This window comes from Tachyglossus aculeatus, chromosome 23 (assembly GCF_015852505.1).
Source record: "Tachyglossus aculeatus isolate mTacAcu1 chromosome 23, mTacAcu1.pri, whole genome shotgun sequence".
Lineage (NCBI taxonomy): Eukaryota > Metazoa > Chordata > Mammalia > Monotremata > Tachyglossidae > Tachyglossus > Tachyglossus aculeatus.
In genome coordinates, this window is record NC_052088.1 from 5,955,682 (window position 1) to 5,971,961 (window position 16,280).

A 16,280-nucleotide genomic window follows, 5' to 3' on the forward strand; every position below is an offset into this window, starting at 1 on the left:
CAGAACACTGTACTAAGCACTTGGGAAAGTACACTACAGCAATAGTGACCATCCCTGCCCACAACGAGCTCACAGTGTAGAGAGGAGGAGGAGGAAACAGATGTTAATTCAAATAAATAGATATCAATACAATTACAATTGTTTTGAATTACAATTGTATTGAAATACAATTGTATTACAATACAATTAAGTGCTGTGGGGCTGGGAGAGGGAGGAAGAGCAAAGGTGTGAAGTGCCTTTGGGAAAGTGTAAATGAAACAGAGTTGGGAAACACATTCCCTGCTCACAAGGAGCTTACAGTCTAGGGGAATAACGTCTCAGAGGATGACTTGGGTTAGAATAATAATAGTAATAGTGGGGCAAATCCTTCCCTCGGCTTGAAAGGGCTCAGAGCACTGTCAATTTGCCAGTTGCAAAAGACACAACCACCCTTCCTCAGTCAGCAGTATTGAACTGTTTTTGTCTCCCACTTTATACCGGGCAAGTTGGAAGATGATCTAAAGCCGTTTAAATTAATTTAAGCCAACACCCAGCGCAAATCCGAACATCTCCAGGGTGTGTACCTTCAAAGTCTTCTTCTGTTAGCAGGTCATTTTCCTTAAACGTGAAGTAACCGCCGCAAACAGGTTTGCCTAAGGAATCGGGATGGGAGTGGCAGTTTTGTAATGAAGCGATTAAGAAAAAGAGAGCTGTTTTTCTAGGGAGGAGGAGTAAGGCTTGGACATCAGACACTGAGTTGTTTTCTTTTTAAGGAAGTCTTGGAGATGGTGGAGGAGAGAAACTGCCGTCCCTCATCCTCAGCAGCCTCGTATTTATCCCCTGACTGTTCCAGTTTGTGATTTTAAGATTTTTATTGAGAAGCAGCATAGCCTAGTGGATAGAGCATGGGCCTGGGACTCAGAGGACCTGGATTCTAATTCTAACTCTGTTACATGTCTCCTGTATGGCCTTGGGCAAGTCACTTGATTTCTCTGGGCCTCCAGTTGCCTCATCTGTAAAATTAATCAATCAATCGTATTTATTGAGTGCTTACTGTGTGCAGAGCACTGTACTAAGTGCTTGGGAAGTACAAGTCGGCAACACTTATAAACATTCCCTACCCAACAGCGGGCTCACAGTCTAGAAGGGGATTAATGTGGATTAAGACTGTGAGCCGTATGTGGGACAGGGACTGTGCCTAACCTGATTAGCTTGTATTTACCCCAGTGGTACGCTGCCCGGAACATAGTAAGCACTTAAATACCATAAAAAGAAAAGGAACATGAATGTGACTACACCAGCTTCAGTATAGAAAAACCAACAAAATTTTGCTTCTGTTGATCTACCCTCTCAAGAGAGCTTGCTCGAGGCCAGTAACTCTCAAACAGGAGGTTCCACACGTTCGTCACTGGGCTGAAATGTTAATCAAATGTAAAAGGTCTGGTGAGGAAACAGTGCGGTACTATTCTAGATTCAGTTTTCAGGGAGAACTGCTGGATTGACTAAATCTGTTTCATGATTGGGCAGCCTCACTGAGTCAGGGTCTCTCTCCTTCCCCTCCAATGTTTCCTTTAGCTCCTTCTAAAAGAGATTCCTTTATGCTCCAGCAAAGCCAAGGAAGGGTGCAGTGAGCGTATAGGATAGCACAAAGGTGACGTACTGGAAATCCAGAATGAATGGAAAGAAGACCAGCGCTCCTCAGTTATTCAAAAGGCTGAAACCAGGCTCGCAATCATGTGAGAAGATCTGTGGTCAGTCAAGTTCTGTGTTTACAGCAACCCAGCCCTCCAAGTATTTGTGGGGTAAAGGGAAGGGAGTTGGATTAGATTGCTGTTGTCTGAGAATGTCCAAATCGCACAGGGTCTCACGCTGATCTAGTTTCCATCTGCAAAGAGCAAAGACATGTAGAATGATCAGCTAAAGGCTTCTGAATCTCACCTTCCATTTCAGCTTAATTGGTCAATCAGTGGTGTTTCCTGAGTGATTTCTGAGTTCAGAGCACTGTACTGAGTGCTTGGGAGAGTATAACAGAGTTGGTAGTCATGTTCCCTGCCCACAAGCAGCTTAATAGATCTTAGGAGAAACGGTGTGGTCTAGTGGAAAGAACCCAGGCTTGGGCGTCAGGAGAACCTGGGTTCTAATCCCGTCTCCACCACTTGTCTGCTGTGTGACGTTGGGTAAGTCACTTCACTTCCTTGTGCCTCAGTTTCCTCATCTGAATAATGGGGATTGGACTGTGAGCCCTATGTGGGGCAGGGACTGTGTCAACCTGATTATCTTGTATCTAACTGAATCCTTAATACAGTGCCTGGCACATAGTAAGCGCTTAACAAATACCACAATTATCATCTTGTCCCAGCTTGAATGAGGGGATAGAAAAATGCCTGCCTTTTAATCAATCAATCAATCGTATTTATTGAGCGCTTACTGTGTGCAGAGCACTGTACTAAGCGCTTGGGAAGTACAAGTTGGCAACATATAGAGACAGTCCCTACCCAACAGTAGGCTCTTTCACATCAAGTGCTGGAAATGGAAAGATATCTCCTTTCCATTCAGCACTCCTATAGATGCCAACTCTATGGAAGAGAGGAGATTGTTGCTTTCGTAGGTTTCCAGCCTTCATATTCATTCCCATAGTTTTGGGGGCTGAATTTCCAGGATTCTGCAAACCCTGAGTTTCCAAGCAGGAATTATAATACCCGAGATTTGATCTCTACTTCACTCCACTGCCTGCGTCTGTTTTCTAAAGCAACCTCCTGGGCACATCTCCCCACAAACCTCCACTCGTTGCCAATCCAACTCCGTCTTGTGCTGTCGATGTCTCCGACCCATAGCGACGCCACGGACACATCTCTCCCAGAACGCCCCACCTCCACCTGCAATCGTTCTGGTAGTGGGTCCATAGAGCTTCCTTGGTAAAAATCCGGAAGCGGTTTACCATCGCCTCCTTCCATGCGGTCAACTCGAGTCTCCACCCTCGACTCTCTCCCATACAGCTGCTGCCCAGCACAGGTGAGTTTTGCCTTGTAGCAGATGGCCTTCCCCTCCCTAGCCACTGCCCAAGCTAGGAATAAAATGGGTAGGCCTCTGCTTGACTCTCCGTCCTGTAGTCGAGACCGGTAGAGTACTGGAAATTTTCCAGGTGTGACCCTGAAAGAGGAAATCCAACTCTGTACCAAGAGGAAACTCCTGATCACCGACTTTAAGGCCATCAGCTCTCTCCTCACTACTTATCCTTGCTCATGTCCTTCTCCAGCCCAATCTGTACACTATGTTCCTCTGTGCCTTGCTCTGGTCTCTCTCACCATCAACCCATTGCTCACGCCCTCCCTCCAGTCTAGATCTGTTGCCAGCTTGTATTTCCCAAGCGCTTACTACAGTGCTCTGCACACAGTAAGCACTCAATAAATACAATTGAATGAATGAATGAATCTCTCTCCCCCTTCATCATCATCAATCGTATTTATTGAGCGCTTACTATGTGCAGAGCACTGTACTAAGCGCTTGGGAAGTACAAATTGGCAACATATAGAGACAGTCCCTACCCAACAGCGGGCTCACAGTCTAAAAGGGAGAGACAGAGAACAAAACCAAACATACTAACAAAATAAAATAAATAGAATAGATATGTACACATAAAATAAATAAATAGAGTAATAAATATGTACAAACATATATACAGATATACTTTACATCTGCAAGACCCCCATTTTCAAAGCTCTATTAAAATTAAATATCCTCTAGGAAGCCTTCCCTAATAGGACAGAAACTACGTCCCACTTGATAAACTTGCTTCTAACTCAGTGCTTAAGTAAAGCACTTAAGAAACTATTAGAAAATGAAACAAGTAATAGCTTGTAAGAGTACAATAATAACATAATAATGATGATGGTATTTGTTAAGCACTTACTATGTGCCAAGCACTGATTAGGAGGTAATCGGGTTGTACTTCCCAAGCACTTAGTACAGTGCTCTGCACACAGTAAGCGCTCAATAAATACAATTGAATGAATGAATGAATCTCTCTCCCCCTTTATATCTGCAAGACCCCCATTTTCAAAGCTCTACTAAAATTAAATCTCCTCTAGGAAGCCTTCCCTGACTAATAGGACAGAAACTACGTCCCACTTGATAAACTTGTTTCTAACTCAGTGCTTAAGTAAAGCACTTAAGAAACTATTAGAAAATGAAACAAGTAATAGCTTGTAAGAGTACAATAATAACACAATAATGATGATGGTATTTGTTAAGCACTTACTATGTGCCAAGCACTGATTACGAGGTAATCGGGTTGTCCCGCATGGGGCTCACCATCTTAATCCCCATTTTACAGATGAGGTAACTGAGGCACAGAGAAGTGAAGTGACTTGCCCAAAGTCACACAGCTGATAAGTGGCGTGAGCCCGTTGTTGGGTAGGGACCATCTCTATATGTTGCCAACTTGTACTTCCCAAGTGCTTAGTACAGTGCTCTGCGCACAGTTAGCACTGAGTAAATATGATTGAATGAATGAATGGTGGGGCCAGGATTAGAACCCACGACCTCTGACTCCCAAGCCCATGCTCCTTCCGTTAAGCCACGCTGCTTCTCGTGACAACAGTGTCAGTAGGCTGGATCCCTGCCCTCAAGGAGCTTAGAGTATCGCAGTCATTGGCTCAATAGGTACATCTAATAATAATAATGTTGGTATTTGTTAAGCGCTTACTATGTGCAAAGCACTGTTCTAAGCACTGGGGTAGATACAAGGTAATCAGGTTGTCCCACGTGGGACTCACAGTCTTCATCCCCATTTTACAGATGAGGGAACTGAGGCCCAGAGAAATTAAGTGACTTGCCCAAAGTCGCACAGCTGACATCATCATCAGTCGTATTTATTGAGTGCTTACTATGTGCAGAGCACTGTACTAAGCGCTTGGGAAGTACAAATTGGCAACATATAGAGACGGTCCCTACCCAACAGTGGCAGAGCCGGGATTTGAACCCATGACCTCTGACTCCAAAGCCCGTGCTCTTTCCACTGAGCCACGCTGCTTCCCCAGTAAGTAGAATAACATTTATTAAGCGCTTACTGTGTGCAAAGCACTGTTCTAAGCACTGGGGTAGATACAAGATGATCAGGTTGTCCCACGTGGGGCTCACAGTCTTCATCCCCATTTTACAGATGGGGTAACTGAGGCCCAGAGAAGTGAAGTGACTTGCCCAAAGTCACACAGCTAGACTGTAAACCCGTCATGGGCAGAGATTGTCTCTACTTGTTGCGGAATTGTACTTTTCAAGCACTTAGTACAGTGCTTTGCACACAGTAAGCGCTCAATGAATAGGAATGAATGAATGAATCGGCGCCACATGGACTTGATGCTAGGAACAAATGTGCCGCTTCCCCTATGCAAAACTTTAGTTTAAGTAGGTTGAGGGCCAATCAATTAGAGAAGCAGGGTGGCCTAGTGGATAGAGCATGGACCTGGGCATCAGAAGGACCTGGGTTCTAATTCCGGCTCTGCCACCTGTGTTGTGTGACCTTGGGAAAATCACTTAACTTCTCTGAGTCTTAGTTACCTCATCCGTAAAATGGGGATTAAGAGTATGAACCCCATGTGGGACAGGGATTGTGTCCAACCCAATTAACTTGTATCTACCCCAATACTTAGAACAGTACTTGGCACATAGCAAGCGCTTAGCAAGTACTAATAGTAGTAATAATAATGTCAATCATTGCCTCAGGATCCAAGAGCTTGAAGCTGAAAGATCTGCATGGGATGAAAGTAGCAGTTTAGTTGACTTGAAGCAGCAAACAGGTGCCCTGACACAAGAATTTCTACTACCTGAATCATCCAGCGCTTAGGACAGTGCTTTGCACATAGTAAGCGCTTAATAAATGACATCATTATTATTATGCACTTTTCCTCTTGAAGATGGAGTCATTTCTCTTTCCTCTGAAATTTTCTCTGGTGGGAAAAAGAACCAAATCAAAACGGAGGATGTGTACTATGTCTTTTCCACATTCTGGAACGTTCCCGTAATCAGGTTGGTTTCTTTATGGTGTTTGTTAAGTGCTTAATATGTGCCGGGCACTATAATAAAGGGCTGAGATAGATACAAGCTAATCAAGTTGTTGAGGGTGAGTGAAGCCAAGGCCTATCCATTCCATTCCCACTTGGCCAGTGGCTAGCGAGGGGAAGGCAACTTGCTACAAGTCAAAACTCACCCATGCTGGGCAACAGCGGCATGGGAGAGACTGCTCTGCCATATGGCTGCTGTGGGATGTTGGGCAAGTCACTTAACTTCTCTAGGCCTCAGTTACCTCATCTGTAAAATGGGGATTAAGAGTATGAGCCCCATGTGGGACAGGGACTGTGTCCAACCCGATTCTCTGCCAGAATTATCTGCCAGCAAAGCTCCCCTGTGCTGGGCAGCAGCAGCATGGGAGAGAGTCGGGAGCGGAGACTCAAGTTTACTGCACGGAAGAAGGCGACGGTAAACCACTTCTGGATGTTTACCAAGAAAACTCTCTGGATCCACTACCAGAAGGGTTGCAGATGGAGGTGGGGCGTTCTGGGAGAGATATGTCCGTGGCCTCTATGGATCGGAAACAACTCGGCAGCATAAGACAAGATGTCTTGTAAGATGACTGTAAACTCATCGTGTGCAGAGAATGTGTTTACCGATTCTGCTATATTGTACTCTCCCAAGCATTTAGTAAAGTTCTCTGCCCAAGGTGAGCACTCAATACGATTGATTGAATGGTATTTATTGAGCACTTATTGTGTGCAGAACACTGTACTAGGGAGAATGCAATACGGCAGATTTAGTAGAAACATCCCCTGCCCACAACAAGCTTACAGTCCAGACGGGGAGACAGACATTAGTATAAATTATGGTAGAGCACTGTACTAGGGAGAACACAACATGGCAGATTTGGTAGAAACATCCCCTGCCCACAACAAGCTTACCATCCAGACGGGGAGACAGACATTAATATAAATTACGGTAGAGCACCGTACTAGGGAGAACACAACACGGCAGATTTGGTAGAAACATCCCCTGCCCACAACAAGCTTACCATCCAGACGGGGAGACAGACATTAATATAAATTACGGCCATGTGCTGTGGAGCTGAGGGCGAGGGGAATACCAAGTGCCTAAAGGGTGCCAATCGAAGTACACCGATGATGCAGAAGTGAGAGGGAGCCAGGGAAAAGAGGGATTAATCCAGGAAGGCCTCCTGGAGAAGAGGTGACCCCAAAAGGGCTTTGAAGGTGGGGAGAGTGGTGGTCTGTCTCATCTGGAGGTGGAGGAAGTTGCAGACTAGGGGAAGAATACGGGAAAGGGGTAGCCAACAAGACAGATGGGATTGGGGCACAGAGAGCAAAAGCTGGGGCTTAGAGGAGTGAACTATATGGGCTGGGCTGTAGTAGGAGACCAGCTAAGTAAGGTAGGAGGGGTGAGCTGATTGAGTGCTTTGAGGAGCTGCCGTTCATCACTGAGGTGGATAATAATGATGGTATTTGTTAAGCGCTTACTATGTGCAAAGCACTGTTCTAAGCACTGGGGCAAGGTGATCAGATTGTCCCACGGTGGGCTCACAGTCTTCATCCCCATTTTATACATGAGGTCACTGAGGGACAGAGATGTGAAGTGACTTGCCCAAAGTCACACAGCCGATAAGTGGCAGAGCCGGGATTAGAAACCATGACCTCTGATTCCCAAGCCCGGGCTCTTTCCACTGAGCCACGCTGCTTCTCCAGTGGATGGACAACCCCTGGAGGTTCTTGAGGAGTGGGGAGACAGGGCCTGAATGTTTTTTTTAGAAAACTGATCAGAGCAACAGAGTGAAGTATGGATGGGAGTGGGGAGAGTCAGGAGGCTGGGAGGTCAGCGAGGAGGTTGATGTATTAGTCAAGGCAGGATTGGTGAGGTAGCAGTTTGAAGGGAGAGGACAGGGAAGATTTTGCAAGGCTGTGAAGATAAAACCGGCAGGATTTGGCGACAGATTAAATATGCGGGTTGTATGAGAGAGATGAATTGAGAATAATAATAATGATGGCATTTGTTAAGAGCTTACTATGTGCAAAGCACTGTTCTAAGCATTGGGGGGGATACAAGGTGATCAGTTTGTCCCACGTGGGGCTCACAGTCTTCATCCCCATTTTACAGATGAGGGAACTGAGGCTCAGAGAAGTTAAGTGACTTGCCGAAGGTCACACAGCAGACATATGGCGGAGCCAGGCTTAGAAGCCATGACCTCTGACTCCCAAGCCTGGGCTCTTTCCACTGAGCCACACTAAGAATAATGCCGTGTTTCTCCAGACATAGTTCTCTGCACACGGTAAGTGCTCAATAAATACCACTGATTGATTGATGGATTGACTAGTCTTGGGAACCTCACTGATTGATTCATTTTTACCTCATTACCTGAACTGATTTCCAACTGCAAACTATTCATTCATTCATTCGTATTTATTGAGCGCTTACTGTGTGCAGAGCACTGTACTATTATTTCTCTTCCACCCTGGACTTTCTGTGCCCAAGGATTCCTCCTTTTATTCCATTCCCTCCTAAAGAATGCCTCAGAGTGAGGTGGGGTAGGAGAGCGTAGGGCTTGAGATGGAAAAACTGAGACAAGAGGAGATGGGAGTCAAGGAAGAGTAAAGGCCTGTAGTGGGAACCAACAAATAATGAATTTGGTAACCAAAACCTACTTAGCTGCTTACTCAAGTTGAGCCCAGATACCAACCTGTGCTAGTGCGCGTAACACCTGTATTTCATCCTTGTTCTTGTGAAGCAGCTGTTTCAGAAGGTCACTGTATTCATCTTGCTGATGATCCTGGAGGCAGAACACAAAAAGCAATGTGAATTTGTGATTTGGGGCAGTGGGAAGGAGCTACGGCTTGGGGCTTCTACTACTCTGAGGGACAAACCTCTCCTCTAAGGTTTCAGAAATGTTCTGCCACTAAGGAGAAGCTCAGGGCACTGGATAAAAGAGTTTCTAACTTTGTCAGCACTATAGAAGGACTCTCTGTATCTTTCTCCTTCCCAAATCTCAGAAAGAGAATAAAAAAACTAAGGATCGTGAATTCATTTTGCTGTGTCTCTGGAAAGTCATGAAGGAACTGGGGGGAGAAACATAGCCTAGTGGAAAAAGCACGGGCCTGCAAGTCAAAAGGACCTGGGTTCTAATCCCGACTCCTCACTTATCTGCTGTGTGATCTCGGGCAAGTCATGTACCTTCTCTGTGCCGCAGTTCCCTCATCTGTAAAATGGTAATTAAGACCGTGAGCCCCATATGGGACAGCGACTGTGTCCAACCCAATGACCTTGTATCTTCCCTAGCACTTAGGCACAGAGTAACCACTTAAATATCACAATAATCACTATTACTATTATTAATTGGGGTCAGTTAGAAAGTCAGTATAGTGTAAAGAAATGCCTAAACCCTGCTATCTGGAGGATGGGTAATAATAACAATGATGGTATTTGCTAAGCACTTACAATGTGTCAAGCACTGTCCTAAGCACTAAAATCAGGTTGGACACAGTACTGCCCCAGAGCTGAGTAAAAGCCCCCTGAGAACTAAAATTTAAGATTCCAGTTGAGGCCAAATGGCCCGATAGCATCCAGACTGGGGTGGAAATGAGGTAGAGAGATAATCAAAAGCCATTCTGCAAAGTTGGACTGTTTACAACTGGCCAGAATAATACAGAATAACACAGAGAGAAAGAGAAAGTACTCTAGCTATGAAGTTTATGAAGAGAGAGAAAGTTCTTGGCTGGAGGTTTTTATCTATTTTTTGCTTTTTTATAGTATCTGTTAAGCACCTCCTATACGCCAAGTATTATACTAAGCGCTGGGGTAGATGCAAGCTAAACAGGTTGGCCACAATCCCTGTCCTAAATAGGGCTCATAGCCTTAATCCCAAATTTACAGATGAGGTAACCAAAGCACAGAAAAGTGAAGCGATTTGCCCAAGGTCACACAGCAGGCACATTGCAGAGCCGGGATTCGAATCCAGGCCCTCTGACTCCTAGGCCCATGCTTTATCCACTAGGAATGCTGCCCTAATCCCTCCCTAATTTCCCAGCACAGAACTCAGATATTATTTGTTTAGACAATGTGAGGATGTGTAACATCTTGGACTTCCTGGATTTTTCTTTCCTCAGGAAAACAAAATAGCTGATTACCTAGGTTCTAAAAAAAACCCCAACTGACCTGTTACCTTATTTCTGCCAAGTGTCCTACCTTGCTCCATAGCATTTCCATTTCTTTTCTCAGCATTTCATTCCTCTTTTCCTGCAGAGAAAAGCGAAGTGTATATTATCCTGACCCCATAGTCAAAGCAAAGTTTTATTTTTGTTTTTTCCCCGCAGACCTCTCTCTAGCCACCACATCTCCCTTCCTTTATGTCCTCTCACTTCTGGCTTTTGGAAAGGCTGGTGGAAGTGGAAGCCAAGGGAGTATTCCTTTTCCTTGAGCTGTTTGCAGCCTACTTCCTCCCTAACAACTAGTATCAGGTGTGAAGGGCTCAAACTCCACTTCACTTCTTCTTCATTTCCTATGTCCCTGCCTGTCTCCGACAACCCCAGCTAAGTCACTGGTCTGAGGTAGAGGCAGACCAGTTGTCTCCTTTCTCACCTGTCTCCTCTCTACTAGGGGGAGAGAGAAGAAGCAGGGTGACCTGAGTGGATAGAGCTCATACCTGTTTTCTAATCCCAGCTTGGGTAAGTCACTTCACTTCTCTTTGCCTCAGTTCCCTCATTTGTAAAGGGGGATTAAGACTGAGAGCCCAGTGTGGGACATGCACTGTGTCCAACCTGATTAGATTATATATACCCCCTGCTTAGTACACTCCCTGGCACATAGTAAACTCTTAACAAATACCATTAAGTAATAAAATAGGCTGACAGATGGCTACAGGTAAAGCAGTTCTGGAGGCAGGGATTTTCCCTTAACCTCAGTGTTTTCTACCTTTCTGCCTTCCTTGTGGGCTGAGTATGCTCCCTGGCTTGGGACCTGCTAATTATGAAAGGAAAATCAGAACTGCCCTTCCAAAGGCTCTGCCAGCCACTCGGACTTCCCTGAGGGAGGAAGAGGCTAGGGCAGAGTCAGAGCCGTGGCCTGTGGGGAACGCACTGGCTTGATGAAAGAGTTCATGAAAGGGCAAGCGGAGTTGGATGTTTTAAAAAGTCACCAACAAGGCCGATTCAACCTAGCACTCCCGATACTAGTCATTAGGGAGGCTGTGGGCTGAAAAGAGCTGAAGATGAAGGGATACCCCCTTGGTCTCCAATTTCACCAGGCTTTCCAAGCACCAGCAGTGAGAGGACAAGATGAGAAAACATAAAGGAAGTGAGATATGGTGGCTGGAGAGGTCCATAAAAAAAAACGCCAAAAACCCCCCAAAATTTTGTTTGTTATGACTGTGGGTTCAGGACCTAGATAAACTCTTGCATGCACTCACACACATGCACAATAAAAAAATATCTCCACCTCTATAAACACACACACACAAATGTATTTTCAGAGTCCCTATTACTCCTCTACCTGGCTGTTGCTCCTTGCCTTCCCTGTTAAGAAGCTCTACCCTGTTCTAGAAGCTGCTTCCTAAGAATCTTCCTTTTACCAGGTTCTGCTTCAGCAACTCTGCTTCTTCGATCATCTCCAGCGAATGGATCAAGGGGTCATCAGAATCATCTTCCTTGCCCGCCACGATCCGTGCCATGATCTGCAAACTATAAAGGTAGAGTGAAGTCACAGCCATTCTTGATAAAGGGCCTTGGCAGTCGCTCTGTCAGAAAGATCTGAATTGCTGGGATGATAGTATGGCTGGAATGTTAGGGAAATTTGGGGAACTCCCCATAGAAACAGGAGCTTTCGTAAAGTTAATGTGCGTTCATCTCTAGATCACCCTTCCTATTGCGGTGGATGATTTTGAAGAGTTTTGGACAAGGATTTAAGTGGCCTGTGTGGTTCTTTGACTAAGATGAGACAACTATTCTGCTCCCTACACTTTCTCCTCAAGAATATCACTCTTTATGAGGCTCCCCTCTCTTCCTTTGTTTCCATGAAGTTTATGACAACGGAGGAGTCATTTGTTTAAATCACCTTGCAACCTCCTACCTTACCTAACTGCTCTCCTATTACAACTCAGCCCTCACACATCGCTCCTCTAATACCAAGCTACTCACTGTACCACAATCTCATCTATCTCCCTGCCGACTTCTCACATGCGTGCTGCTTCTGGCCTGGAATACCCTTCCTCTTCATATCCAACAGACAGTGACTCTCCCCACTTTTAAAGCCTTATTGAAGGCACCTCTCCTCCAAGAGACCTTCCCTAAGTCCCATTTCCTCCTCTCCCACTCCCTGGTCCGTGACCCTTGCACTTTTGTACATATCCATAATTTATTTATTTATATTAATATCTGTCTCCCCTCTAGACTGTAAGCCCACTGTGGGTAAGGAACCTGTCTACCAACTCTATTATACTCTCCCAAGCTCTTAGAACAGTGCTGTGCACACAGTAAGTGCTCAATAAATACAAATGATGGATTGATTTAAATAGAGGACATACCAGATTTTATATCCTTACTTCAAGCCGACTTTAAAAGGCTATCATCACTTTAATGAGGACCATCCCTTTTAAATAATTAACTCTAGAGAAGGGGGAGAGCAGGGAGGGGAGTAATAATAATTAATAACTATGGTATTTGTTAAGTGCTTACTATGTGCCAGACACTGTTCTAAGCCCTGGGGTAAATACAAGGTAATTGGGTTGGACACGGTCCGTGTCCCACATAGGGCTCACGGTCTTAATCCCCATTTGACAGAGGAAGTGACTGAGGCACAGAAAAGTGAAGTGATTTGCCCAAGGTCCCAGAACAGACAAGTGGCAGAGTTGAACACCCTCCCTCCTCATATCTGGTAGACAATGACTCTCCTCCACTTCAAAACCATATTGAAGGCACATCTCCTCCAAGAGGCCTTCCCTGACTAAGCCCTCCTTTCCTCTTATCCCACTCCCTTCTGTGTCACCCTGACTCCCTTTATTCATCCCCCCCTCAGCACTTATGCACACATATGTTATTTTATTTAGTTATATTAATGTCTGTTTCTCCCTCTAGACTGTAAACTCACTTTGGGTGGGGAATGTGTCTGTTATATTATCATATTGTACTCTACCAAGCGCTTAAGTACAGTGCTCTGCATGCAGTAAGCACTCAGTAAATTCACCTGATTGACTGACTGGTCATTTCTTTTCTTTTGTCACTGCTGATGCATCCTGACCCTCATCAATCAATCAAGCAATCATATTTATTGAGCCGTGACCTTGGGAGTAAGAGGTCATGGGTTCAAATCCCGGCTCCACCCCTTGTCAGCTGTGTGACTTCGGGCAAGTCACTTAACTTCTCTGTGCCTCAGTTACCTCATCTGTAAAATGGGGATTAAGATTGTGAGCCCCGTGTGGGACAACCTGATCACCTTGTATGCTTCCCAGCACTTAGAACAGTGCTTTGCACATAGTAAGCGCTTAACAAATACCAAAAAAAAAAAAATGTGGAGAAGTGTCTTGGGAGTAGGCAGAAATATGATCTCTGGGTAGAAGAGGTGAATAAGGAATGGACACATGACCTGAGAGTGTAATCTTTACCTCCTTTGCTTTTCCTCCAGATTTATCATTAGTTTCTGGAATAAAATGCCATTTTCTCCTTCCAGGGGACTTAACATCTCTTTGAGCTCCTGCTTTTTCTTCTTCAAGTCATCATTCAGCTCCTTTAGCTGTAATACCGCCCTACTGCTGGAAGTAACAATAAAAGGGTGTTTTTCTCTGAGAAAGAGGGGAGACCCCCATGGACGCAATGACACCCCCTCTTTACCCTCTACTTACTACCTGGTTTCTGAGACTGAGAGTACATCATGGAGATCACCCGGTGATCTTGTATTACTCATCCCCTCTGGAAGCCAGTCTCGTCTTTTCCTCCTTCTGCTTTCTGCCCACTAATGCTCTGCCTTCAAGTTCTCTGAGGTCACAATGCCCGAGCAACACTCGGCCTCCTACCAGATGACTCCGGAACCTCTGCTGTGGCAGCTTTTGTTTCAGAGTTGCCACCTTCGCACCTGATTGCAGCGTGATTTAGTGGAAAGAGCCCGGACTTGGGAGTCAGAGATCATGGATTCTAATCCCAGCTCTGCCACTTGCCTGCTGTGTGACCTTGGGCAAGTCGCTTAACTTCTCTGTGCCACAGTTCCCTCATCTATATAATGGGGACTAAGACTGTGAGCGTCATGTGGGACAACCTGATTACCGTGCATCTATCTACCCCAGTGCTTAGAACAGTGCTTGGCACATAGTATGTGCGTAACAAATACCACCATTATTTTTATTATTATTATTATTGGCTCTGGTAAATTTTACCAATGCCGACGCTTCCGCTCAAACCCCCGTGATAATTCACAGGCATGTTATTGCCTTCATTCTAGAGGAAATCCACTCTATTTCTAGGACATGTGATGGGCACTCAGAAAGGCTTGAAGTAGGGCAGGATGAGGTGGGAAAGACCTGAAACCTTCCCACACCCTGGAGAGAACTGCAGTTTTCCTAGGGGTTTGAAGCCGCCTAGGCCAAATCCTAGACTGTAACCTCATTATGGGCAGCGAACGTGTCTGCTAATTCCATTGCATTGTACTTTCCCAAGCTCTTAGTAAAGCGCACTACATATAGGAAGCGCTCAATTAATACCATTGATTGATTGATTTCTTGGAAATGCTGAAATTGTTCTGGCATTGCTTCTTTGAGCTGTTTCCTTTATTACTGTTTCATGCCATGGCATGCATATTCACAATTTACGAAAAATACCAGTGTTACAGTTCAGATTGTTAGCACCAAAGACGGTGAAATTTACCTATCAGTGCTTTTGATTTTAAAAAATGATAATAAGGAAGACCACCAATCCCAACTTTCCCTTGTGGTGCTGGAATGCTTGTTTGGAGTGCCCTATGGGCTTTCACTTTTGCCTCATCTTACAGAGCTGCTCCTTTCTTCATCGCAGCGTGGTGTAGTGGAAACAGCAGACCAAGGAATGAAAGGACCTGGGTTCTAATCCTGGCTCCAACACTTGACTGCTGTGTAACGTTGGGCAAGTCACGTAACTTCTCTATGCCTCAGTTCTCCTGTCCTCCCTCCTACTTAGACTGTAAGCCCCTGGAGGGACAGGAACTGTGTCCAACCTAATGTACCTACCCCAACGCTTAAAATGGTTTGTGACACATAGTAAACACGTAACAAGTAACATAAAATAAATAACAGAGGTAGAGGAAAAGCCGGTGAAAGGGACTGAGAAGGAGTAGCCAGAGGGGTATGAAAGCCATGAGAAGAAAATGGTGTTGGTAAAACCAAGGTTAGATAGCATTTCAAGAAAGAGAAGTAAGGGAGTCTGAGCAGACAAGGTGATTTAGGGCATAACAGACCATCAGATTTTTGAGCAATCCTTTGCGAATTTGCAAGGATTTTGAACGATTTCTTTCGCACATTAATTGAAATCTGCTTGTGGTCTCTGAGGATAATCTAGCCCTTCTCCATTTATGGGCCAATAAATTCCTACCACTGCAGCCAAAATGTTCTGCTGGGATGAGAGTCATTAGTCCTTATTTCCCATTTTACCACTCTATAAGTTTCCTTTTTGTGAAGATTGCTTGCTTGGAAACTAAAAACCTTGGAAGTGACTTTTTAAACACCTAGCCTATTGGTGTTCAATTTAAGCATCTACACTCTGCCTGGTCTCTTCTAAAATTTTCCTGGTGTTCCTGAATACCAGACGTGGGAAGTGGAAAAAGCCCTTTGAAATCATTATTCCTGATTGAATGATCCTGAGGGCCTTGGAAAGGGTTCAGCTTTTTGCCAGTGTTAATTAATCTGAAAACTGGGAGGAATCACGCCTTTCTACAACTTTGCGAACCTGGGGACCCAATTTTCCTGAGAAAAGATATGACTTTGAGAAAGTCCAACACTAAGCAACTACTGCAGTCCAGCCAGCACATTTCGCTCCTCTATTGCTCACCTTCTCACTGTACCTTGAGCTCATCTATGTCACTGTCGACCTCTCGCCCACCTTCTGCCCCTGGTCTGGAACGCCCTCTCTCCTCATATCCCACAATGACTCTCCCCCGCTTCAAAACCTTACTGAAGGCACATCTCCTCCAAGAGGACTGCCCTGACTAAGCCCCCCTTTCCTCTTCTCCCACTCCTTTCTATATCACCCTGACTCACTCCCTTTATTCACCCTCATCCCAGTCCTACAGCACTTATG

The 16,280-nt window shown here is 45.1% G+C and overlaps 1 protein-coding gene across 1 annotated transcript; it reads right to left on the reverse strand.

Annotated features, from left to right (window-relative positions):
* Window positions 1–1,730: 1,730 nt before the first annotated feature.
* On the reverse strand, window positions 1,731–13,948 carry CCDC196 (coiled-coil domain containing 196). The gene is made up of 6 exons (XM_038765929.1): window positions 13,862–13,948; window positions 13,625–13,771; window positions 11,597–11,705; window positions 10,216–10,266; window positions 8,714–8,803; window positions 1,731–1,864 (listed from the first exon to the last, which is right to left on the reverse strand). The coding sequence occupies exons 1-6, from the start codon at window positions 13,921–13,923 to the stop codon at window positions 1,844–1,846; spliced, it is 480 nt and encodes a 159-aa protein (XP_038621857.1). The 5' UTR covers window positions 13,924–13,948; the 3' UTR covers window positions 1,731–1,843.
* Between the last annotated feature and the right edge of the window lie 2,332 nt (window positions 13,949–16,280).